We start from the raw sequence: 23,581 nt of genomic DNA, 5'->3' as shown, positions 1-23,581 counted from the left end.
CCCAGGAGCTAATAGCTCATGCCTGTAATTCTAGCTATTCAGGAGGCTGAGATCTGAGGGTGGTGGTCCAAAGCCAGCCTGGGAAGGAAAATCTGTAAGACTCTTATCTCCAATTAACCACCAAAAAGCTAGAAGTGGAGCTGTGGTTCAATTGGTAGAGCACTAGCCTTGGGGGTGGAGGAAAGCCCAGTGACAGTATCCATGCCCTAAATTCAAGCCAGGACTGATGTTCACACACGCACGCACACACACACACACGATGAAATCAGTTAAGTCAGGAGCTTGTTATTTCTTTCCATTTCTAGTTCTCTGGCTGTTTTATTAAGTTGCCTTTCAATGTTAAAATATTTGCTCGTTTTATCAGGTGGTAGGTAGTTGACATTTTTTTTCTATAAATGTTTTATATGTGAGTTTGAGAAGTACAATATAAATGTCAGTTTCAAGCAACTGAGGCTGTACATGGTATTTTTTCTATTAGGAATAGTTTTATTCAGCTTTATCTCTGTATCAAAACTCCTAAAAGCATTTCTAATTTCCAGCAGCATCCCATACCACAATTTATTCCTATGAAGATCACAACTATTACAGCTACACACTAAGAAAAGAACCAGATAACACTCCACAGTTGCTCAGAACATCTTGCTGGAAATAATGAAGAAATTCTGAGAAAATGTGTAATCCTTTCTCATACCATTTCCCATTATTTGCCTATTCTTTATAAATATAGAAAAATAGGATTTAATCAGAATTTCCAGAACTCAAATTCTTGCTTCGTTCCACAAGTCCTTAAACCTACTCAGCACCCTACTTCTGTCAATAAAATGTCTACACAGATAAAGTCTGACAGTAAATAAGTTATTCTTATATGTGACATTTTATTATTTTGGATAATGGAGCCCATAAGCCAAGCAAGGGACATAAAAACTTTTAAATTATGAAATGATGACTCAGTGGGCAGACATATGTTTAAAGACAAAATCTCAGGGAGCATGTGTCAAGCAGTAAATTGTTTTCTTCTAAGGTCTTATAACAAATAGACAATGGGAAGCAGACTCATATCAGTGTCATGGGATGTCACACATCAGGAAAACCAAAACAACAGTTTTCTAACCCATACTGTTATAAATAATGATCACCATCGTTTGGAAGTTGTTATGTTTTAACTTTGGTTGTATACTATGGAAACTATAGTCTATTTCTTTAAGATTTCTCAGAGTCATTGATCAGGTTAAAATTGAATGATGCATAGTAAAGTTTGTCTGAACTAATGGTTCTCAAATTGTGCTCTGATGAGTCTATGGGGTATTACTTGATGTCTCAGCAGTAGCTGGAGAAGAGACAAAAGAGAAATACTTAGGACTTTTCAACTCAGAAGTTAACACTCTGTTTTCCTTGTTTTCAAAATGCACTTTGATGTGGGTTTTACTGGGAAAAATGCATTCAACCATTTAAAAATAAGGAAGCGTAAACATTTTAAATTATATAACTCATCAGATTCAAATATTCTCAAAACTAAAGAGTTTGCAAGGAATTTGAAGTTGCAGCAAGTTATGTGATTTGCTCAAATCTTAGAGTTAGCCAAGAGCAAGATGAAAACTGGAACCTTTGTATGCCCTTCTGATTTGCTTGGCAATTGTAAACTACCATGACTCCATCAAAGAGCTCCTACAGTTTCTAAAAAGAGGGATTAAAAATCTCAAGTCTGAAAATACTTAAAGCTTATACTTTTATCCTTTATGGATTCTTTACCTTCTGTGGTTAGAGTTCTTGGTTCATAGGTCATCATTTTAATAATGCATGACATTCCACATGAAACAGTATGGATAACAGAATCAAGAGTAAACGATTAACAGTCTACCTCCTGTTTACTGCCAAATGCCATTTGCAAATGGAAAAGGAAATTACCAGCTAAATCATTAAATTGGTTACAATCTGGAGTCCTTCAGCAGAACATAGCTGCCATGAGAACTGACTACCTGATTTAAAAATCAACATGTGCTCTCATAATGTACAATTCAGTGGCATTGGCAGATAGTAGAATGTTGGTTCGAAAAATACCTCTGCAATTAGACACCCGCTTTTGGGGGTCATTCTAACTTATTCTCTAAAAATAATCATGTCAAATGAAGTTCTTTTATCAGTCTGATAGTCAAAGGGTTAACGATAGGGATCTCTATTTTCAGCTGCTACTACATCCAGGCTCCCATCCAATCTAAAAACAGTCCTGCATTTTACACCATTCTTAACCCTGCAGAGCGAGACTCAAGTCTATCCAAATTAAGGATAAGCTTAAATTAGTGCATCTTCAGTTAAACCATGGCAACACATAAACAGCACACATCCTGCATCTTGCCTGGTAGTCCTTAAAATTCCTTAATCACAAGCAAGAAAATTTGTTTGATTTCTATGTCACTTAAGGGCAAATTGGTTGCATAACAGCTAATCACCTGGTTTTATTTAGGGAAAAACAGATTTATGGTACGTAAGCATTACAATTTGGGAGAAACACAAATAATTTTCATTATTTATGAATTCACTGCCGAGTCTGATAAAAAAAAGTTCTGTGTCTTAGAGCCACGTAAAAAGAGAGATAGAGAAATGAGAAGTCTTAGGAAGTAGAATTTCTGCAGTCAAGATAAATAATAAAAAAATAAAATAGGATTTTACACAATAACAACACCCAAGTCACACAATTAAGTTGGGAAGTATTGAAGGACTTTTGTTTTTGTTCTCTTTCAAGTATAAAGAAGACTTGTGCAATTTTTTGGGATTATAAAGTCAATATATGCTGAAATAGATAATCTATGCATATTTAACTCTGGTCTTTTTTATTTTATTTATTGTTATTGTAAAAGTGACTGCAAAGGGTTACAGTTACATAAGTCAGATAAAGACCACATTTCTTTTTAGACAAACAGTCCTTTCCTCACTCTCTCCCAGTTTTCCCCTCCCATCCTCACCCACAAGTTGTATAGTTCATTTTCAACACAGTATCCAGTGACTATCACTCATATTTGTTTACCTTTTGTCCTACCATTTTTGTACTACTTCTCCACTCCCAAAGACAGACAAATTAACAAACAAGACAAAGAGAAAGAAAACAAAAATAGCCACAAAGAAAAAAAAACCCTCTTGTTTTCATTTCCTGGAGTTCATTTCAATAAATACTATTTTATATGACCAGATGTACATAGCTATTGAACCTTTGTGACCCTCTCCTGAGAATATCTTCTTTTGGTATTACTCTGTGTGAATGCCTAGAAACCTATGTAATTTATCATATACCAGTTTTTTTTCTTTTACTTGTGTTTTATTTCTTTTTGTGTGTTTTAGTTCTTTTACAGTGTGTTTACTTGTAGATTTATAGGCACATTCTGGTTAACACAAATAAGGGAAATCATGTAACCTATTTTTTTGTGTCTGGCTTACTTCACTTCCAAGTCTTTCCATTTCCTTACAAGTGGTACAACATCATTTTTTCTAATGGAAGCATAGAATTTCATCGTGTATATATACCACATTTTCTTGATCCATTCATCCACCGAGGGACATCTAGGTTGATTTCGTATTTTTTGCTCTGGTTAAACAACGCTGCAATGATCATTGTTGTGCTGGTAGCTTTAGTGTGGCTTTGTTTGTGTTCTATTGCATAAAAGCCTAGGCATGGAATTGCTCAGTCATAGGGAAGTTCTATGTTTATCCTTTCAAGGAACCTCCATACTGCTTTCCAGAGTGGTTGAACAAGTTTACATTCCCACAAACAGTGTAGTAGTGTTCCCTTTTGCATGTCCTAATAAATTTACAGTGATAGAATTGCATACTCTGTAGACTATACTGAACCCTATAGACTTCATTCCATAAGACTAGATTGTATTCCTTTTCCCACTCAACTCATTGTCAAGATCTTCCCATTCTAATCAACATAGATGTGTTACATATTGTAATACATGACTATACCATAATTCATTTAACTAACTCCCTATTTAGGAATATCCACAGCATTTCTAGGATTTTATTATTATGAAGGACACTACAAAAAGGTTTCGCATGGGGGCTGGGAAGGTAGCTCAGTGGTAGAGTGCTTGCCTGGCATGCATGAGGCTCCAGGTTCAATTCCTCAGCACCACATAAGCAGAAAAAGCCCCAAGTGGCACTGTGGCTCAAGTGGTAGAGCCCTAGCCTTGAGCTGAAAAGCTGAGGGACAGCACCCAGGCCCAGAGTTCAAGCCCTGTGACAGACAAAAAAAAAGGTTTCACGTGTATTTTGTACTAATGGCCAATTATCTTCACAGGGTGAATTCTCAGATGACAAGAGTCAAAAGATATATATATTTCAATTTGGGGTTTGTATCAACCAGCTTGCACCCCAGAAAGTTCAAACCAATTTCTGCACACATCTAGAATGCTTGCGCTATGTGACTTCTTTTCTACAACCTTATCAATACTGGTTCTCTCAGTCTTTTCTATCTATTCTCTTCTAATAGATAAGCTGTCATTAAATTTGAAAGTAGCTGTTTTTCCACATCAATTCATGACTCTAGGAAAAAGTGAAATATGAAATCCAATGGGAAAGATGGCCTAGATGATTTTTAAAGAATCTTCCAATTTTAACATTTTACAATTCTCAATTCATTTCTCTAATAAGCAAGGACCAGGAAGAAGAGAAATTTACTTTGAGTCTCCAATATGAGTGAAAACAACCCTTTCTGATAGCTGTTCTTATATTTTTATAAAAGAAAATATAAAATTCAGAAGGCTAATTAAGCACAGAATCACAGCAAATTGCTCTAGGAAGCTGTACTATACTGTATCTCATTGGGTTCATGTTCTTTAAGAATATACTGTCAGAGAGTGAGGGAAGGTGTGACATTGCCCAAAAACTAATATATTTTTTACCTGATTTATGTAACTGTAACTCCTCTGTACACCTTTATAATAACAAAACAAATAAGAACATATAGTCAGTCAGATGCTGGTGGCTCATGCCTGTAATCCTAGCTACTAAGGAGGCTGATATCTGAAGGATAATAGTTCAAAACAAGCCTGGGCAAGAAAGCCCATGAGACTCTCATCTCCACTTAAGCATCAAAACAAGCCAGAAATGGAGATGTAGCTCAAGTGGTAGAGCACTACTAGCTGTGAACAAAAAAGCTCAAGGTAGTACCCAGGCCCTGGGTTCAAGCCCCAGGACTGGCATCAAAAACAAAGACCCAAATCAACAACAACAATACAGTATACACGGAGACAGGAGTAAGGGTTGCAAGAAAAATCACACTCACGGGAAAACAATTCAAGTTGCATGTTCTGATTCCTATGCTCCTGCTCTCTGCCTCTGCCCAGCCCATCTCTGGTGTCATCTTGCTTCACCACCTCTGCATTCAGCACACTGCTTTACACCAACTAGCTGTTCAATGTCGTCTATGTTCCTCCCTATGTGCCCCACTACTCACTTGGGAAGAGGGGATTTCTCATTGTGGACGAAGCAGTCCTACTCACTGCCGTCTGATAGAAGCTAAATAGCTGGAAAGCTCTTTGCTTTAGGATTGGTCACATTCCTGCTAGGCTCCTCTGCTGTCAGCAGGGGCCTGGGATGGAGCTGTAAGCAGAGAGAAGCAGCCTGAGCTCCAAAGATAGCAAGACACTGCTCTGGGCACAAATGAGGCAGAGGATATTATCATGTTCTGCTTCACCCCTCTAGCTGAGTAAATTGTTATTACATTCTCATCTTTAACTTCATCTCTCTAGTCCTCTAACACTTGTAGTGCCTTTAGACTTCACTGTGATCATTGTTATCATCATCATTATTGCTACTAATCACTAACAAGGGGCATCTTGAACCATTCAGGTTGTTTTTAAAATGTCCATTGAGTAGATGTAATAGTTTAAAAGGTATGCCCACTTAATCATAAAATTTATGTCTACAACCTCACTGGGTAAATACAGCCAGGTCACATTTTTATGTAATGACCATGTGTTCCATGTGTTTCAATTAAACTGGGAAAATGTGGACTGGTATGAATGTAGATGGGTTTCCCAGGCCCTGAGATATGACAATCCTGAGACAAGTCTACTTTCCAGTAAGTTTAGCTTCTATGTAAAAGAACTGCTCCTACTGACAACACTTGAGCCACAATGACAGCCTATGGACTCATGCTCTCCCACGTTTCATCTCTCTCTCTCTCTTTTTCAAACAAATTTGACCTGACAAGGATCTGACAAGGCCTCACAACGCTCAACACTCATGCTACAGAGCTACATAAAAGCAGGAAGTGATGACTGGTGTGTTCTCGGTTGGCTTGGTTTAAAGAGATCACTTCCAAGAAACACTTAAGATGAGTACTTGTAGTATGAGGGATATGTCCTGACAGCTCGGTTTACTGGCACAATGGCAGCTTTGTTCTCTTTTATGTCCATTTATTCCCCATGCATTTGTCACCAGCATTTGTTCATGCAGAAGGTAGAGCAGAAGACACAATAGAGCACCAGGAAGGAGGTAAGAGATGCTCTCTCAGTTTGGCTGAGAAAGAGGGATCAGCTGTCAGGAAACCTGTTATAATTCCTCGAGCACTTGATCCAAGTTGATCTAACAAATGACTTCATGGTTGGGTATTAACATGCATACATACAACCAAACTCATAACCTCTTTCTCCTCTGCACATAGCTAAATTATTTCCCAGCATCCCTTGAGGAGATAGTTAATGTATACGAACAGAAGTGACATGTGATACCTCCAGATCTGGCCTATATAAACCTTCATGGCTCCTTCTCACTGGTGAGAGAGTGATATACATGTCTACCAGCCAGACAGGATGTCACATTTGAAGAACTACAAATCCCTAAGCAAGATCCTTAAATGACTGTTGAAGAGCTTAGCTACCTCATAGCACCATTTATGCTGACTGGAATTTACACAAAGAAAACACAAATGTAAACCAAGCATGATAGCTCCTGCCTATACCCTCAGCCACTCAGAAAATTGACATCAGGGGGATAGCATACCAAGGACAGCCTAGACTCCTCCCTACCCCACCCCCCAAAAAAAGTAAGATTGTGATACATGACTGTGATCCCAGCTAAGGATACAACATAAGTAGGGGATCACAGTTCAAGGCCAGGCAAAAACATGAGACACTGAAAAATAACTCAAAGTAAACAGGGTTAGGGACTTGGCTCAAGTAGTAGAAGGCCTGTGTAGCAAGTATAAGTCCCTGAGTTCAAATTCTGGCATGCTAAGAATAAACAGAGATAGATGTTGATTCTGTCAGAAGTGGGGGAGGCTGTTATAGTAATCAATCTGTACTGACTCCTACAGCCTGAAAGAGACACAGAAAAGAGAGGATGGAGCTTCCTTGACTGTGCCCACTCTGACTCCTCTTCTGATTATCATGGGTTTGGGATTGTTTTATTGAATACTTTATTTTTTACCTCGCCCTTTGCTTACTTCTAATACACCCTGAGCTGGGAAAGATGAAGCGACACACACTGGGTTGAGACATCACACTTGCGGGTTGATGGCTTTGGGAAAGAAAGTTGTGAAGAACACACATTCAGGAGAAGAGAAAAGCTCTCCTAACCTATTATTCCAGAATCATCAGTTGATCCTTCTTTCCACAGTGAGTCAACCTTGCAACTTTATCAAAAAGGCATTGATTATGTTCATGTGAGTCTATTTGCAGACCCACTCACATTGATCTCAGTACTATTGATTTATACTATCCTCTGCAGTACCATTTGTCTCAAGTATTACATCTTTTAACTTGTGTAATCTGGTACTTGGACATCTCCAACTTTGTTCTTCTTTCATGTGATTGTTTTGACTAGTTCCCTTCACTTTTCCATGTAAATTCCATATTGCTGGTATCTGTATAGAAGCATATAGCTGTTTTTGTTTTGTTTTGTTTTCTGAAAGTCTGATAATCTCTTTCATGTGGTGGTTAGGCCATTCACATGTATACCTATTTACTAGTGGTTTTCTATTTACTCTATCATTTCTTTCCTTTTTTCCATTGTTTTTCCAGCCACTTCTCAAATTCACTGAGAATTTCATAAGGTTCCAATAGGTCATCTCCATACATTTACTAATACAAGTCCTTAAAGCTGGTTAGTGGTTGCTTTAAGTCTATAATATGTGGCTTCAGTCACAATCTACATAGAAATATGTTTGTAGTGTAAGCAACCTATAATCATAGTCTAAAGTGCTTTTCAACCCTGCTTACACAAAGGTCACTAAGGAAGAAATGAAAATGAGATACCAATGCCTAAACCCAATCCCAAATATAAGAATATCCCATTCAGAATATCTTGGAAGAGAGGGACCAGGAGTCAGTATCTTTCAGAATTTTTTTGTGGGTCATGGGGCTTGAACTCTGGGCCTGGGCCCTGTCCCTCAGCTCTTCAGCTCAAGGCTAGTACTTTACTACTTGAGTCACAATGCCACTTCCAGTTTTCTGGTGGTTTATTGGAGATAAGAGGTTTTATCTTGGGCTGGGAAGGTGGCTCAGTGGTAGAGCGCTTGCCTTGCATGCTTGAGGCCCTGGATTCAATTCCTCAGCATCACATAAGCAGAAAAGAAAAAGCCGGAAGTGGCGCTGTAGCTCAAGTGGTAGAGTGCTAGCCTTGAGCTGAAGAGCTGAGGGACAGCGCCCAGGCCCAGAGTTCAGGCCCCACGACCAGACCCCAAAAAAAGGAGGTTTTATCTTTGTTGCTGTTTTTAATGTACTTATAAAGTACCATGTGATTTTTTCGTTTCTTTTGTATGTTCTTCCCCATGGTATAACACCTGTTGTCATTGTGTTTGATGCCCTGCATCTTGTATATACATTTTTCTAATTTGGGGAAAGGATGGGAAATAACAAAATGCTGAAACAAGGATACAGGATAACCCATTGTAACAATGAGATGTACAAGACACTATGTTAAAAACGACCTTTACAACTTCGGGGTGGGAGGGTAAAGGGAGGTATTGGGGAGGTGGGGAAGGAAGGGATGGCTAGGGAAAAACAAAGGAGGGGCTAACAATGCTCGAGAGGAAATGTACTACTAAGTCTATACATAAAACAAAAAAGATTACAAATCAGGATTATAGTAAAGTCACCCATACAACCATGTTCACTGCAGCACTATTAATCATAGCCAAAGTCTAGAATCAGTTCAGATGCCCCTCAATGGATAAATGGATCAAGAAAGTGTGATATTTTACACTCATCATCCATTTTACTCATCATCCATTAGAAAGAATTATATTGTATCATTTGTAAAGAAATGGAAAGACCTGGAAAAAATTACATTAAAAAGTCAGGCCCAGAGAAACAAAGATTGCATGTTTTCCCTTACATGTGGAAGCTAGAATTAGCTTATAATCTTGTAAGTAAATAAGTTGGGTAGTATGCAAGTGTATATAAATGTATTAACTAAAATACAGCAGATTCAAGGAAGAACTCAAATGCCTTTCGTGAGAAAGGCAAAGTCAAAGCACCAGAAAATAAACACTAGAAAAGGAGTACTATAAAGATGTGGGATGGGGTCAAGGGAACAGGAGCATTCAAATGAAGAGGAGAAGATAGGAAGAATGCAATTAAGAATTCAATGTATATCCTACTAAATTAAGAAAAGTGAGGGATGTGGTAGGTCGGGAGGGACAGGTGAGAATGTTGAAAGGGGAACATTGATTAAGAGGTATTGCATTCAAAAACTGCTCTGTTAAATGGCAACTCCTTTGTATAACCACTTAAAATAATAATAAATAAATTTTTAAAAGAGTCTCATGGACTTTTCTGTCCATGCTAGCTTCAAACCACTATCCTCAGATCTTAGCCTCCTGAGTGCTTGGGATTAAAGATGTGAGCCATCAATTCCTTGCTACTATCCTCTTTAGATCATGAGCACCCATCGGTGCTTCTGTGTATTCTGCCCCTGGGTATGTCCAGTGTCAAAAAGTCAAGGTATCACAGGGTGCCGGTGGCTCACACCTGTAATCATAGCTACTCAGGAGGCTGAGATCTGAGGATCACGGTTCAAAGCCAGCCCAGGCAGGAAAGTTTGTGAGACTCTTATCTCCAATAAACCACTAGAAAACCAGAAGTGGTGCTGTGTCTCAAGCGGTAGAGCGCTTGCCTTGAGCTGAAGAGTGCAGGGACAGTGCCCAGGCCCAGAGTTCAAGCCCCATGACCGACAAAAAAAAAAAAAAGTCAAGGTATCTGTGCAATGGATACAGCTGCTAAAAATACCAGTGACTTGGTATTTATTCTCCTCTTATATTGCTGTCAACTGTCCATTCCCTGCAAGTTTTTCTTGATTACTGATTTATATCATAACCACAGAAAGAAAGTGAATTGTAAGACATGTTAGTAAAAAAAAAATAATAATGTATGTAGATTAAATAACACTCCTTATACAATAAGATGCTTTGTTCCAATCTTCCTCCAAGGAGGTACCAAACAGCATAATTCACCTCCTCACTCTGAAACCCTTCACTTTTAATAAATGATAGTGACAACTATGTGGGTGTTTGAACATGACATAAAATAATAAGTGATTTCCTAAGAACTAAATATCAGTGAAATCATCAACACTAAATCTGCCATCTTCCATAAAGCAACTTGATAGCCTAGGTTCTAAAATAGCCCTCAAGTTCTAGCAATTTGACCTTTGTCAGACAGTAGGAAAAAGCAGTCTTTTGTGGGAAGGGACAAGTTTTCAGAGCTGTAATCAACATTTATTGCAAGTTAACCTATTCTAATGGCTAAGAAACAGTTCTTATTCATGTTCACACAACTAGCTTAGACATTACAACACAAGGTATCTGCTACCATAATTCTTTATTTGGTCCTATTTCTATCCTATCTCTAAACCTTTAGCACTGTTAATATTAACTGCTCTGGATCGTTCCAAGAACAGACAATAAAGTGGGGAAAACAATAACCTGTAATAAAACTTGAGTATCAGTTTGGTTCAAGTTATTTATTAAGTTGTTCCTATGAAATTACTCAAGAATGAAAATATTTATAGCTTCAGTCTAACCCACATAGGCATTATATGGTCTAGTTAGAATGCTAAAAACAAAGACGGACAATGACTGGCTAGCAATATGTATAACTCTGGCAGTGATTGGCTAGGGGTATGTATTACTGACAACGATTGGCTAGGGATATGGATAACTCTTAAGTATGAACATTCATGCTTAGGGGCAAGGGAAGCCCATACAAGTCCACAGTAACAGAACTAAAGATCTTTTCCTAGCTTTTTACGGTGCTACTACTTACATTCCAAAAGCCTCTTCACAGGCTAAGATGCCTGGCTTCAGATCCTGCCATCCCATCCACATTATAGCCTGGAGGAATAGAAAAGGGACTGGCACCTTCCTTCTTTTAAGAATATATCCTTGACATTTCATACAACCCATGTTATATGTTCATACAAGCCCATGCACTAATCCGTTTTGTTCTATGTGCATCCTAGTTGCAAAAGGAGGCGGCGAAATATAGTTTTGACTCCATATGGCCCAACTAAAACGTGGAAAGTGTTATTATTATACAGAATAAGGAAAGGAAGATATTAGGAACAAACAATAGTCACTGCTCTATCTTGGAAGGAGACTTTGTTACAAGATACGCTCCTAGTTCTCTGGAAAAGCATGATTTGTAATGGCCATCTTTGTGTGGCTATTATTCAGTCTTACACACTCACCAAGAATATGGGGATGATTAAAGAGAAATGAAGGGGGTTACCTTTGGGTAGGAATATTTCTTGTTTGATGAAGTCATTCTCTGCCTCTCTTCTATGTCATTGGGAACGACGCAGCTGTTTCCCCTCTTAGAAACCATGATCCCAAATGAATCATCCATTGGTGGGTTTAATATGCCTACAAGAAGGGGAATTTTGATTATACCTCCAGATTAATTGTCAACATCAGTCCCTAGGATCCAGGCAGAGTGCAATGAGTAAGGTAACAGGCATGATGGAAGGTGGTCAGAGAGACCCCTTTTCATGTACTTCTCCTCTAAAGACAAGGACCTCACAAACATGTCCTTAAGTCTAGGGTGAGCAGTCTAACAAGGGATTACTACAGCAGGGGTCAAAGAAGCAAGTGCATTGAAGTAGTGAACAATGGACCAAAGGGGGTTTGTTTGGAGCCACATCCGAACACATACTACTAACATCTGGAGAAGTTTCATCGGCTCGAGCTGCCATCACAGGAGCATGTTGTAACACACTGAGTCCATGGACAAGAACACGTTCAACCACCCATGAAGAAAAAGGTGGCAAGTCAAACAAGGAGTCAAGTCTTACATCTCTTTCGTTTCCACTCAGCACCACAGCCATTGATATACATGGAAGAGAGAGAGGGATATGGAAGCAGCTCAGGCCATCTCCACCACCAGCCATCAAAGCCCTCTAGGCTGGATAGTGCTGGACAGGGAAAGAAAAGAGCCATGGATGTCATAAATTCTTCAATTCTTCAATTAAAAACAAAAGGTGTGGGGGGAGAATGATGGAAGAGGTGGTTTTGATCAAGACACATTGTGCTCATAAACTGATGGCTTGAACTGAAGCCCTCCTCACCTTTGTACAACTACTTAAATAAAAAATACTTTAAAAACAAACAAAAGAAAAAGTGGTTGGGGGACTGAATCCTAAAATCTGAAAGTGATTTTCAAATACCAAAAATATTTTTTAAACTAAAAAAATCCGGATGAAGTATCAAGGGCCCCTGCCACCCAGTGAGCAGAAAAAAACTTTATTAGAATTGAAAGTCATTGGGGAAAAAAATGAATGAGTTCGGGCTGGGAAGGTGGCTCAGTGGTAGAGCGCTTGCCTTGTATGCTTGAGGCCCTGGGTTCGATCCCTCAGCACCCTATAAGCAAAAAGAAAAAAGCCGAAGTGGTGCTGTGGCTCAAGTGGTAGAGCGCTAGCCTTGAGCTGAAGAGCTGAGGGACAGCGCCCAGGCCCAGAGTTCAGCCCCCATGACTGGACCCAAAAAGAAAAATGAATGAGTTCTGTGTTTTTATCCCCAAATGAATTGAGACTCACACCTCAATAAACCAGTTTGTCTTTTAGCAGAATCACATCAGAAAACAGGCCCACACAAATCTGAATGGATCCTTGACTGTTCCCTTCTTTCCCTAAGGAAACACAGAGACTAGTAAATTAAACAGATGATTTCCAAACTCCAATATTTTCAATCCAACTTCTATCACTTTTCCCATGCTGTTATTCCAGCCCTTTTACTACTTATGGTTTTCCTTTGAATGTGCTCATTTTTCAAATTAACCTTTTTTTGTTCTTGTTCCTGGGAATTGAACCTCAGGCCTCATGCATGTTAAATACATACTCTGTCTCTCAGCTGTGCCCCCAGATGCTCATATTAACCATATTTTTAGAAAGACATGATTCTCTCATAATTGGAAGAACCACAGTAATTGTCATAAACAAACAAAACAAAGACTATAGTGATTCTCTTAAATCCTATCAGGACACTGCAGAGTCTAAACTTGGATCTTTGTTAGCAACAGAGATTAGCTAGAGTGAGAAGTGCTAAAGATAATATTAGCACCAGAGATTTTTCTCCTTCATATAATTAAGGTGGAAAGAATTGGAAAGAAATAACTTTGTCACAGAGCAATTTGATATTATTTTATATTATTGCTTCGGAACTAGTGTACAAAATACAAAAACTTCAAATAGGAGGAACAATGTTCTGAAACCGAACGAAGTGGCCAGTACGTACTCCCTCCCTCCAACATCTGGCTAAAAAGCTTCACTACTACTTGCATATTTACATTAAAAGATGGTTTTTTTTGTTAACTAGCTGTACAGAGGGGTTTCAATTCAACCTGTCAATCCATGAGTAAAATACATATTGATCGGGATCACCCCTTCCATCATTCTTCCCTGCTTCCATCTATTCCAGCCCCACCCATCTCCTCAAGTTACATATACTTTTTTTCTATATGTACGTTGAATATTATTTGCCCACCCGTCTTCTCTCCATTTTTACTCCCATCTTCTTAAGGCTCACTCTCCTCTGACAAGACACGCATCAGCTTCCTGGTTAATCTGACTAAACTGTCAGTTAACTGCTCAAAGGAGTTACACCACTGCAATCTATATACCATACTGTCAGTTTGATTGTGTGTGTGTGTGTGCGCGCGCACATATATATGCATATGGCCCTGTATGTGTTTCCTCTATGCTTAAATTTTTATACGAGAAAATATATATCCTTTGTCACTCTGAACCCAATTAACTTCACATAATTTTTCTAGGATCATCCATTTCCCTGAAAAAAATGGCATTTTTCTTATTGATAAGTGAATAAAATTCATACATATATGAAATTTTTATGTACATATATAAATATAGAATGTAAATATTTCTTGATCCATTTGTCCATTGCAGGGCATATATATAAATATATATGGATTTTTTTTGCCAGACCTGGAGCTTGAATTCAGGGCCTGGGCACTGTCCCTGAGCTTCTTTTGCTCCAGGCTAGCACTCTACCACTCTACCACTTGAACCACAGAGCCACTTCTGTTTATATAGTACTGAGGAATTAAACCCAGGGCTTCATGCATGCTAGGCAAGCACTCTACCACTAAGTAATATTCCAGCACCAGTGAATTTTGTATACATATATAAATAAATAAATAAATGTAGACCAGATGCCAGTGGCTGACTCCTGTAATCCTAGCTACTCAGGAGGCTGGTTCAAAGCCAGCCCAGGCAGGAAAGTCTGTGAGACTCTTATTTCCAATAAACCACCAGAAAACCAGAAGTGGCACTGTGGCTCAAGTGGTAGAGTGTTCGCCTTGAGCTGAAGAGCTGAGAGACCCAGAGTTCAAGCCCCATGGCTGACAAAATAAATAACTGTAGGCCATCATTGTAGGCCATCTGGGCTGGCTCCATAACTTGGCTATGGTAAATAGTGCATCAATGAACACGGATATGCAAGTGTCCCTACTATATATACACTGACTTGTATGGAACATGATCTGTTCAAATATATCATAGGAAAAATAATAAAGTTATCATAGAATCTCAGATCATAAAATGCTACACATACACACACACACACACACAGACCCTTGTTGCTAATGGAAGTACTTCATTATTTATTGGCTTATATAACTGGTATAGGCCAAGAGGCATAGCTCACTTGAAGCTCACTTATAGGATAAAATGTCTTCAGGCCCTTCCTCCTCCATTCTACAGAGAACAAGCAAAATACCTGTAAGTAGCCAAAACTTATACCTCTTAGCTTACAGCACAAGCAGAAGAGGAAAGATATCAATGTCAATAGTTCTAGCTGCTACTCCCAAAGAGGATACTGAAGAGTTGATAGAATGAGATGCTGTTAAGTGTCCTAGAACCCTTCTGATTCAATCTCTATAGCCATCTGCCTTCTATCTGGGACCGTTCTCCCAGGACAGAGCAGAAGAAAACACGGCACTTGGAATGAGAGAAAATTGAGACCATTTTGTCTAAAGGACATGAATGTCCTACAGAAAGGAGAGAGGATACTACCTAGATCAAAACAGCTGCTCACAGCAAAGAACTTTTTTGTGTCAGGAATTTCAATTTTATAAGAACCTAAAAGCCTCTTCATAACAATATTTGAAAATATGAAGAGTAAATGTATGCTGATTGGCCACTGTGCCAGGGTAACAGACACCATGTTCAGCCTACATCTCCTCAGCCAGCACCTGCAGCTGATGCCTGCAAGAGCTTTATCTGACCATGGAATCCCATTGTCAATGGGGCAGGTTAGAAGACCAGGAAATTAGCCAACTAAGGCCTCTAGTATCTTTTAGATAAGAATTATTGGGAGACAGGGAAATACTCCAGCTCCCCCAGGTCCTGGGTAAGAAAACTCTGATTATGTTCTGTACTGTTTATCCTAAAGTTCCCTGGATTGAACTCTAGCTGGCCACAGTGGAAACTTGCTTTAGCCCTCCTTTTTATGCTTCCTTCCCTTCTCTGTCTCGCTTCTGTCTCCCCATTGAAGTTTAGAGAGATCACCTCCTATATAAGCCAGCACATTTGAATCCCTTTCTCTGTCTGGATCAGCTTCCAGCATATCCCAGAATGACAACTAAGCACTCTGATTGAAAACTATTTCCATGTACTACCTCTCATCAGCCTAACAATCACAAGAAATAGAGATCATCATACTACTACAGTGCAGATGAAGAAATGATCAAGGTCACATAGCTGGCAAACAGCAGTCAGATCCAAAGTTGGCTGATTCCAAAACACACTCAGTGCCTAGTCTGTGTGTGTGTTACCTGGTGCTTTCCAAAATATCTGTAGACATTCAACTTCCACTGATTCTGACCTGGGGAAAATATTGTCCTGTTCTGCAGACTCTGACAGGAAACTGAATTAACAAGTCCTACACCTTACACACTAGTATTACCTGAAATAACACATGGCAATTTTTAGTCTTCAGGAAGTCATTCATGTTGTCCTTTTCCAGTGTCCTTGAAAGATATATATTCTACCTGCTAAGGGATAATTCTCCACTGTAAAATGTTCCAGTGATTATTCAGAAGATTCCTAGAACTTTTGCCTAACACCATCAACAAAAATTATCTAGGGAAGGTGGCTCAGTGGTAGAGCGCTTGCCTTGCATGCATGAGGCCCTGGGTTCGATTCCTCAGCACCCATAAGCAAAAAGAAAAAAGCTGGAAGTGGCGCTGTGGCTCAAGTGGTAGAGCGCTAGCCTTGAGCTGAAGAGCTGAGGGACAGTGCCCAGGCCCAGTGTTCAGGCCCACGACCGGACCCAAAAAAAAAAAAAAAAGTCATTCTTTTTCGTTTAAAAGACCAGCATATATTATTTTTCCAATATGACATACCAGACAGTTGAATCCAATTTCCCTCTTATTCTGGAGATGATTACTTTATCATGATCCAAAAATATATTTAATTTAAAAATGCCTCTAAGGGCAAATTGGTGGTAATGGAAAAATGGGGAGGGGCTTAAAAAGTACCTATGGGTAGAAACTGCAGTGGACACTTAATGTTATATAACTACAAGCCATTTTCGTATTTTATACTGCTAAACAATTTAGAGTTTTGTTGCCTTTACTGAATTTGTTAGGTAATTTTCATTGATCATGTTAGGTATGCTGAAGATGAGTTCCCAAAATCTTCTGAATTATCAAGTGAAGAGTCAAGATAGAGATTAGATGTATAATAAAAATAATGTATTTTAAATGATATCATGAAGAATTATGATCACTAATTATTTGCAGATAAAAATGGAAGGGTTCAAAGTTAAATTAGAGTTGTTAGAGATAGGACATGCCTGAGGGAATCAAGAACTACCTCCCATCTCCTTGAGACTAGGTGTGGCAAAAACAAAATTCAAAAATCCAATGTAAATCTTACAAAATTAAGAAGAATGAGGGAAGAGGTGGGTAGGTGAGAGATGGCTGGGACTGTTGAAAGCGGTAACATTGATCAAAATATATTCTACTCATTTACTGCTTTGTTAAATGGCAACTTCATTGTACAACTACTTAAAAGATAATTTAAAAACAAAAACAAAACTGTTATTTTACCTAGAGCCCCAGCTACTTGGGAGGCAGAGAAGGGAGGATTGCAGTTTATGGCCAGTGTCGACAGAAAGTTAGCAGGAACTCTTCTCAACTGATAGCTTGGCATAGTGGTATTCACTGTCATCCCAAGTCAAATGGATGTGTGAGACTAGTAGATTTAATGTCAAACGAACCTAGGAAGAAAAGTCTACAAGATTCCATCTTCACAGAAGGGAAATCTGATTGTAATAGTACACACCTCTGATTGCAACAAAGAGGGAAGCCTATCATAGGTGGGTTACAGATCAGGTGCATGCCCAAGTGGGATGTAAGACTATCCTGAAAATAGCCAGTGAAAAACAGAGCTGGAGGTGTAACTCAGTGGTATTGCATTGCACTGGCAAGGGCTGGGCTCTGAGTTTAAATCCTAGTACTGCCAAAAAGGATCATGCTGGGTTTAGTGGCCTGCCATTCCAACTACAATAGAAGCATAAATAGGAGGATCATTGCAAGCCTTCTAGAATGATTCACGGCTATAAAGACACCACATAAGTGGGGTAAAGAAAAATAGAGAGACAGAGACAGATAGGCAGAATATCAGTACACAGGCTACCCTGAGGAAAAAGCAAGACCCTATTTGAAAAATAAAAGCAAAAAAGATTGGAGGTGTACCTCAAGTGGAAGAGCACCTGCCTAGCAAGAGCAAGGCTGGGCATTTGAACTCCAGTACCATTAAAAACAAACAAACAGGGCTAGGAATGCGGCTTAGTGGTAGAACACTTGCCTAACATGCCTGAAGCCCTAGGTTCCATTCCTCAGTACCACATAAACAGAAAAAGCCTGGAAGTGGTGCTCAAGTGGTAGAGTGGTAGAGTGCTAGCCCTGAGCAAAAGAAGCTCAAGGATAGTGCCTAGGCCCTTGAGTTCAAGCCCCAGGACTGGCAACAAAAAAGAAATAATAATAAATAAATAAAATAAAAAAACACTCCATCTCCATTTTCTAAGCTTATAAATGCCTAAATTTCCTAAAGAAACTGCTGAAAGTGTGAACTTAAAGTGAAAGATCAGGATAGGGACTGGGAATGTGGTTTAGTGGTAGAGTGCTTGCCTAGCATGCATGAAGCTCTGGGTTCAATTCCTCAGTGCCACATAAACAAGAAAAGGCTTGAAGTGGTGCTATGACTAGTGGTAGAGTGCTAGCCTCGAGCATAGAGAGGCTCAGGGACAGTACCTAGGTCTGAGTTTCAAGCTCCAGGACTGGCAAAAAGAAAAAGAAAAGAAAAAATAAGAGAAGAGAAGCGAAGTGAAGCGAAGAGAAACGAAGCGAAGAGGAAGGGAAGGGAAGGGAAGGGAAGGAGGGAGGGAGGGAGGGAGGGAAAGAAGAAAGAAAGAAAGAAAGGAAAGGGAAAAAAGAAAGGGAAGGGAAGGGAAGGGGAGGGAGAGGAAGGGAGGAAGGGAGGGAGGAAGGGAGGGAGGGAGGGAAGGAAGAAAGAAAAATGAAAGAAGAAAGGGAGAAAATAAAGGAAAGATAGATGAGGATAAACAAACAACTTTGTGGGGGTTTTGTTTTGCTTTGTTTTGAATGGTGAAACCATTGGTAAACAGTGCATTTAGTGGAGATTATTAAACTTTCAGGCTGAGCATGCTCCCTACTGTACTGTGGCAATTGATTAGCAGTGGACAAACAAAATGAGCTGTGGGGACAGGTTACCTAGTAACCACTGAATGATTAAGTGCTGTTTCCAAGAGACTTGTTCTTTTAATTGGATGAAAAGATTTAAGCAACACAGCTGGTAAGAAACAGAGATGGACAACTGTGGTAATTATTACTAGTCCTAATATCTGTGCTCTCAGGCACTTTAGGTAGAGAGTCCCAATATGAGTGAGTCTTCTATTGGTAACAAAAAAAGCCAAATTAAACGACAAGAGCACAATTTTGTGCTCCTTTCCAGTGTAGAATTAAGCAAATTAGAATGAAATGAAAACTCTATGTGGCTGTATACTTCCGAGAATGGCTATGGACAAGATTCTATTTGTGTTCAGAAATCAGAATTCTGTTTCCTCTGAGAACTCAGAATAATCATTTGGGGTCAGTATAACCTATTATCTCTCTCTTTGGTCTACCTGTTCTCCCATTAGACACATATTGCTTTACAGAGAATTATAGTCATTTGTATTCTCTCTTGCCTTTAACAATAAAATTAAGAAAAATCAAATTATAGGTTGACAATGATAAACATTGTTTTTATCTATTAAGGACCTTTAGACAATGAAGCAATTTTTTCCTGTGCTTGAAAAAGAATTTGGAATATATGTCATTAAATATAATTGGAGGCGCTCTATTTTGGAGTCAATTTTTAAATGTCTATTGCACCTTATATCCTTGAATAAGATTTGCATTGTCTCATAGAGGTGGAGTTCAAACCTTTCCTAAAGCCCCCTCTAGTGACAAGCAGCAAAGCAAGCCATTATTTCAAAATACAATACCAATAAGCACTAATTTTCTATTTTCTAATTTGTGTTATTAAATAAATCACCCCTACAGTATTTTTGATGATTAAGTCACAAGCTCAAAATTTTCAATCATTCTTTAGTCACCAAAATCTAAAGGGTTTTGAGTCTGAGATCAACAGAATGTGCACACACAATTTAATTCTATCCATTCTATTCTGCTTTCATAGATATCTTCAGAAAATCCCACGAATTTCCTTCATTTTTTTTTCTTTTGGGGATTTTAGGATTAAAACACATTTATAACAATTCAATGAAAAGAAAAACATAATCTTTGTCTTTTGCTTCTTCTTGCTTTTACTGCATTTGTTAGAGTCTTTTCAATGATGGTCCTAGGCATGTCCAAGAATTCCAAGAATAGCCTGCATTATAAAATCAAGAATCATCTGTAAACACAGAGATTAAATGAATAAAAGTAATAACAACATGGAGCTTAAAATAATAAAATGAATTATATATATTAAATACTGCATGTTAATACTGCATATTAAAATATAAAATATTTTTGTTCTGCAGACCATGTTATATCATGCGCAATATACATTATCTTATTTATACTCCCACTCCAAATGACTTAGAACATATCTGAGAGGTCTAATTGAATCATTAAAAGAATATAGAAGTGACATTATGGTTCAAGTGGTACAGGGACAGTGCCCAGGCTCCGAGTTCAAGCCACAGGACTAGCAAAAACAAAAAACAAAAAAAGTAAAAAATAAAAATAAAAGCTGCATTCCCAGTAAAGGGAATGAAAAAGATAAAAGAAATAGTAAGCCAGGTGCCAGTGGTTTATACCTGTAATCCTAGCTACTCTGGATGCTAAGATCTGAGGATCATGGTTCAAAGCCAGCCCAGGCAGGAAAAGTCCATGAGATCTTTTCTCCAATAAACTACCAGAAAACCGGAAGTGGTGGTGTGGCTCAAGTGGTAGAGCGCTAGCGTTGAGTTACAGAGCTGAGGGACAGTGCCCAGGCCCAGAGTTCAAACCCACAACCAACAAAAAAAAGAAAAGAAAAAAAAATACTGTAGTGGCTGATAAGTATATCACAACTAAACACAAATCTTAGTTTTGAGCTCATTTTCAACTAAGACAAAAAAAAGAAACCCAGTCTTTCATATGCTAATTCTTTAGGTAGATACGTATGTTTCTTCTAAAAGGTATGTCAATTTCTAAACATCAATAGCAAAAAATATATTGGAATGATTTCTGAACATGAAAGATATGTTTATATATCAAGAAAAGGTCTTCAGAATGTTTCTTCTCAAGACCATTGCAACTCGTGGTATTCCTCAATGGAAGAATACTCTTGGGAACTTACTTGGCACACCAAGCTGGGTGCATGGGCTTAAGATCATAGCTTTTGCTGGGCTCATGCCTGCAATCCTAGCTATTAAGGAGGCTGAGATCTAGGACCATAGTTGAAAGCCAGCTCAGGCAGGAAAATCCATGAGACTCTGATTTCCAATTCACCACCAGAAAACTGAGAGTGGTACTGTGGCTCAAAGTGGTAGAGCAGTAGTCTTGGTGGGGGATGTTGGTTGTGGGGCTTGAACTCTGGGCTGGGGTACTATCCCTCAGCTCTTCAGCTCAAGGCTAGTGCTCTACCACTTGAGCCACAGTGCCACTTCTGGTTTTCTGAGTAGTTTATTGGAGATAAGTGTCTCATGGACTTTCCTGGCTGGGCTGGACGGGCTGGCTTTGAACCTTGATCCTCAGATTAGTGTGGTAGTCTTGAGTGAAAAAGCTCAGGGACAGCACCCAGGCCATGAATTCAACGCCCAGGGGCCCCCACCAAAAAAAAAAAAAAAAAGATCTCCTGAGAATAGCCATACATAGAGAAAAGCAAAAAATAAAAAAATAAATTAAAAGCTACCTCCAGTGGCTCATGCCTATAATCCTAACTACTCAGGAAGCTGAGATCTAAAGATCTAGCCAGCCCAGACAGGAAGTCTGGGAGACTTTTATCTCCAAATAATCACCAGAAAATTGGAAACTGTACTGTGACTCAAAGTGGTAGAGCCCTAGCCTTGAGGGGAAAATAAAAATCTTAGGGACAGTCCCCAGACATTGCTTTAAAGTCTCACAACCAAAAAAAATTAAATTGCACTCACAATATGCTGCTAAGATTGAGAAAAATAAGTCCTACTGCACACACATTAGTGAAAGTGGAACAAAATACTACTTTGAAGGGAAATAATGAAATAAAGATGGTTTTGCAGAAGTTGAACAGCAGACAATGCTGTCTTCAGAACTCTTCCTGTTCTCCTGTACTTCCCCAATCATGAAGTCCTTTTCCTACTTCAAAACAAATATCTTAGTCCCAAATCTATTTTTATAAGAGTTAGCCTCACTTTCACCTGAATCAAATTATTGTTTTACCTTCCCCCACCTCTCCACCCCCCGTTTACCCTTTAGGCTTTAGCTCTAATCCAATTTAACAAATGCTTATGGGAAGTCTGTTATAGGCAAGCTTTTTTTTTAGTTGCTAATAATGGAATAAAAAAATGACTTCATATCCTAGAAAGGAACTTCAAGTGATGGTGAATAGGAGAAATATGTTTCTGAGTATCTCTCTATCCCTGGATCCTCTAAAATGTATTGGGAGCCACAGGGCCATCACATCTACTTCCCCACTCCTTAAATTCTGAATCTACTTTTTTTTTCTCTATCTGGTTTATTCCTCTTTCCTTGATAGAGGGTAGTTCTGAGTTACTCCCTTACACCGGAATCCCTTGATGCTCAGCTCCTCTGAGAAGTTTTAGAAAAGAGAATACTTGTAGGACACTTCCTTTCTTACATAGACTGCTCTTATCAGACCATAACTACAAAATCAGTGGCATTGGAGAAAAGAGGTTCAGAGAGATTTAGAATCTACTTAAAGCTCTGACTTGTAAGCAGCGGGAAACACAAGCAAGCCCCACCCGTCTGTCTCCAAAACCAGTACTCTTCACTACAAGACTCATTCTCAATCCAGGTGTGACCCCCCCCCCACTCCCACTCCCCAGGCAACTCTTGGCAGGTGCAGAGGCTTTAAGTCACGACAAGGGGTGGGGTGAGTGGGCTGCCCCCCCCCACACACACACAGAGAATTGCACATCGGCCTAAAAGGTGAAGAAGTCCTACAGGACAGCAGGTTCTCGGCCCGAGTCCCAGCTTCTCTCCAAGCATTCATAACTCGACATGGCAGAGAGCCGCGAAGAGCTCGCCCCTGAGCACAGGGCAGCTCTCCCTGGCCGCAGGAAGCGGACCGAGGCCTTCAGAGCCGCGAGGCCGCCGGGCAGCTCGGGAAGCCGCTCGGAGGCTGCGCGGCGACGCCGGGCGCAGCGGCCGCTTCTCCCCATCCAAAGGCCGACGGAGGGCTTGAAGTGAGCGGGGTCTGGGCCCGGCCTCGCACGACACCGGCCTGCTGGGCTTTAGCCAGAGGAAAGCGTGTCCGCAGGGACAAGGCCCGCTCAGGGGCTGGTGACCTGGAGTCGGACAGGAGTTCGCTCGGCGGAGGACTGGCAGCGTCCCCGAGCCACGGGGGGGGG

General features: G+C 39.5%; 1 protein-coding gene across 1 annotated transcript in view; it reads left to right on the top strand.

Moving 5' to 3' along the window:
- Positions 1–23,231: 23,231 nt before the first annotated feature.
- Spata7 (spermatogenesis associated 7) overlaps positions 23,232–23,581 on the top strand; it is a 28,009-nt gene continuing 27,659 nt past the window's right edge. Inside the window, exon 1 of the mRNA XM_013013381.1 lies at positions 23,232–23,409. Within this exon, the coding sequence (XP_012868835.1) occupies positions 23,232–23,409 (178 nt within the window). The remainder of the gene's footprint in view (positions 23,410–23,581) is intronic.

Source organism: Dipodomys ordii, unplaced genomic scaffold, assembly GCF_000151885.1.
Source record: "Dipodomys ordii isolate 6190 unplaced genomic scaffold, Dord_2.0 Scaffold2, whole genome shotgun sequence".
NCBI lineage: Eukaryota > Metazoa > Chordata > Mammalia > Rodentia > Heteromyidae > Dipodomys > Dipodomys ordii.
The sequence above is the reverse complement of the archived record's forward strand: the minus strand, read 5'-3'. Positions and strand labels throughout refer to the sequence as shown.